The 3,282-nt window shown below is 38.5% G+C and overlaps 1 protein-coding gene across 1 annotated transcript in view; it reads right to left on the reverse strand.

Annotated features, from left to right (window-relative positions):
* LOC107672896 (E3 ubiquitin/ISG15 ligase TRIM25-like) overlaps nucleotides 1–2,704 on the reverse strand; it is a 7,898-nt gene extending 5,194 nt beyond the window's left edge. The window contains exon 1 of the mRNA XM_016466272.1: nucleotides 2,160–2,704. Within this exon, the coding sequence (XP_016321758.1) occupies nucleotides 2,160–2,657 (498 nt within the window). The 5' untranslated portion in view covers nucleotides 2,658–2,704. The remainder of the gene's footprint in view (nucleotides 1–2,159) is intronic.
* Nucleotides 2,705–3,282: the final 578 nt, after the last annotated feature.

Genomic DNA, 3,282 nt, shown 5'->3' on the forward strand with positions numbered 1-3,282 from the left:
AACCACACTGTGATACCATACCTAACAATACTTTCTAAAACAGCTTTATAAAACAGCAGCATAAGATTCTTGATTACTCCATAGAGACGTAACCTACGTAAGAAATACAATCTCTGTTGTAGTCGAGTGCAAACCCATTCAATGTGTGTTTTCCATGTAAGTGAACTATCTATGTAAACGCCCAAATACTTATAGGTCTGTGACTGAATAATATTATGATCATGTATAACCACTTGGCGATGGTCACCTATACATTTTGGATCAAATACAATCTCTTCCGTTTTCTTTGTATTTATTATTAGCTCATTTTTATCACACCAGTCAACAAACTGACTTATCTCTGACTGGTAAATAGTGCTAATATTGTCATGCACATGGAGTAAACTTAGTATGGCTGTGTCATCTGAATATTTAAAAATAAAATTTTGTGAATGCCTACTTAAGCATTCATTTGTAAAAAGTGTAAAAAGAATAGGTGAACTGACGCAGCCTTGTGGAACACCTGTACTACAACTCTTTTGATATGAAAGAAGATTGTTTAGCTTTACATATTGAGTTCTATCTATTAAAAAAGAATAGTACCACTTAATAATACATGGGTTTACACTCAGCTGCTTCATTTTATCAATTAACAAATGCGGTTGAATCGTGTTAAAAGCAGAGCTAAAATCAACAAAAAGTAACCGAGAAGCTAAGTGTGTGCTGTGATTGGTTGGCTGGGCCAGTGTGTGTTGTGATTGGCAGCACTCAGCACCTGGTCGGGAAATGTCATGCCCCTTACCATAGCTGCCTGCGAGCTTCAGTGTAAATATTGCGTCAAAATCAAATCAATTTGAGCGCGATTTAAACCCAGATGATTGTAACCACTCTAAGTTCGTCTGCCTTGGGAAAGCTAGCGTGTCTCCGACATAGTGATAACACTCGTTGCCTTCTCTAGTGCAGCTCAACCAGGTCTCGTCCCATTCGTCGATATTTTGTGATATCACAAATCCCGGAAAATATGTGTTGTAGTCCAAACGAGTCGTTCGTTGTAGTTTTTGAAAAGTGATTTCTGTTAAATAAAATATCTTCTTTTGAATTGGACTTTGAGCTTTGTATAACTTTGCAGATCTTTTTTATGCTCAAACAGCAACATTACAGACTAACTAAAGTTGAAAAAGTGAAAAAGCATAATAGCACCCCTTTAAGGCAAGTAACAATTGAATTAAATTCCATCATGGGGCAACTTTGTTTTTGGTAGAAGATGACTTTTCTGGTAGAAGATGACTGCCAATCCTTGTTTATTCTGGGGGTTATGTTGTAATGTGTTCATGCAATACATGTGAGTATATGGTCATATCTGATTATTATTAAGTATATCATGCATGTTAATGGTAATTTCCTATGTTTATTTTGGTCAGGTTTTACAGTTTATGTTGGCCGAACTAATCTGCTGAGTCATCACTAGCTACGCTAGTGTTTGTTTAAATAATTGCTTGCAGCACTGTGTTATTTGATGCACTGCTGTATTTTCATTAACTTCAGTGTTATTACAGTTATCACGGATAATTCCCAGTCTGAGGATGCAAACAACTCCAAATAAAAAAAGTCATGTGTTGTCATTTCGAGCCCACTGTAATTATGACATGGTGTGAACGCAGCATTATGGTACTTCAGCTCATCATGTGTCATATTTTCATTGGTTCAGTCTTGTCATGTGGTTTTCAGTTCTGTTTGCTCATTGGTTGTTTTGGTCATGTGTTCCCCATGTTCCCTATGCATTTAAACTCTTGTTTGCCATATTCCTTTATTGGGTATTGGATATATTAGGGTGACCATACGTGCCATTTTCCCCTGGCGGTTTGCGTGTGCAGACCGATCGGTGTATGACATCAAAATACCATACAGACGGTTCCTTATGCTTTCAAAATGCTCTCAAGGTATTTTGATGTCATACACCGATCGGTCTGCACACGCAAACAAAGCCAAAACCTAGATATTTTAGGCAATATAGAAATCCTGGCCAGGTCTGGCCAGGCCAGTCCCGATAAAATGGCACGTATGGTCACCCTAGGACAGGGGTAGGCAAGTTTGGTTCTAGAGAACCGCAGTCCTGCAGAGTTCAGCTCCAACCCTAATCAAACACACCTGAACAAGCTAATCAATGTCTTCAGGATTACTAAGGTTATAGGCAGGATCATCTCTTGCAGTCGTCCAGTGGCGTCCATCAGATTGTGTTTTTTACCTTTGAAGAGACTCTCATGCTGTTCAAGGTGATTTTGACAGTAAGAGCTTCGACAGTCCAGACATGATTTCACTGCTTTCTGTTTAATTTCAGTGCAGGAGTCGCACTGAACATCTCCAGATCCAGTATGAACAGAAGCAGGGGGATCAGCAGGAGGATCAGGAAGAGGAGTAGCTTGGAGCCTCTTCTTCTTGAGCTTCTCCACCATTTCAGCAACCATCATGTTTTTACCTAAAACAGGTCTTGGTGTAAAGGACTGTTTGCATAAAGGACATCTGTAGATTCCCTTCTGATCGTCCTGATCCCAGATGTCTGTGATGCATTTCTTACAGTAATTGTGTCCACAGAGAATCATCACTGGATCCTTCAGCAGATCCAGACACACTGGACAAATTAACTGGTCCTGATCCACTGATATATTAGTTTCTGCCATTTCACTGTATGAACACAGACAGAGAGACGATACACACTGCAACTCGACAGTTCATTTCCTCCTTACAGGAGGGTTTATATAACATCCTGATTACATTCTTGCGAAACAGGTTTTTCTGTAGGGTGTGACTTACTGTAAGGTTACATGTAGTGTTTTTTTGTTGTTGTTGTTGCAGTATATGCACTGTCAAAAAAAAGGTACAAAAGCTGTGACTGTGGTACCATTTAAAATAATCGGATCGTGATTAAATCGCGATTAAATCATTTAGTGTGATTATGAAATCGAGAAAGCTGTTATGTGCGGTCATATACAGGGCTTTCTTGGCACTGTTAAAATCAGCAAAACCGAAACCAACATATTAAATCTAAAATCTCTAAAAACTTCTAAAACAGCACCAAAACTAAAATAAACCCTTAAACAAAGAGCCAAATACAGTCAGCTGTGAACTCACTGGTTGAGTTCAGAGTCTGAACTTGTATCTTGTACCTGTATCTTAAAATTATTTTTTTTGATTTACTCTTCAGTTTAATGAAGGACAAATGATCCATCGATCAATCTTCAGGTATTTTTGGTGTTTCCAAACATTAGGCTACTGATCCGTGATTAGAAGGGGTGTAAACTCTGA

Source organism: Sinocyclocheilus anshuiensis, unplaced genomic scaffold, assembly GCF_001515605.1.
Source record: "Sinocyclocheilus anshuiensis isolate Anshui unplaced genomic scaffold, SAMN03320099.WGS_v1.1 scaffold464, whole genome shotgun sequence".
Classification (NCBI taxonomy): Eukaryota; Metazoa; Chordata; class Actinopteri; order Cypriniformes; family Cyprinidae; genus Sinocyclocheilus; species Sinocyclocheilus anshuiensis.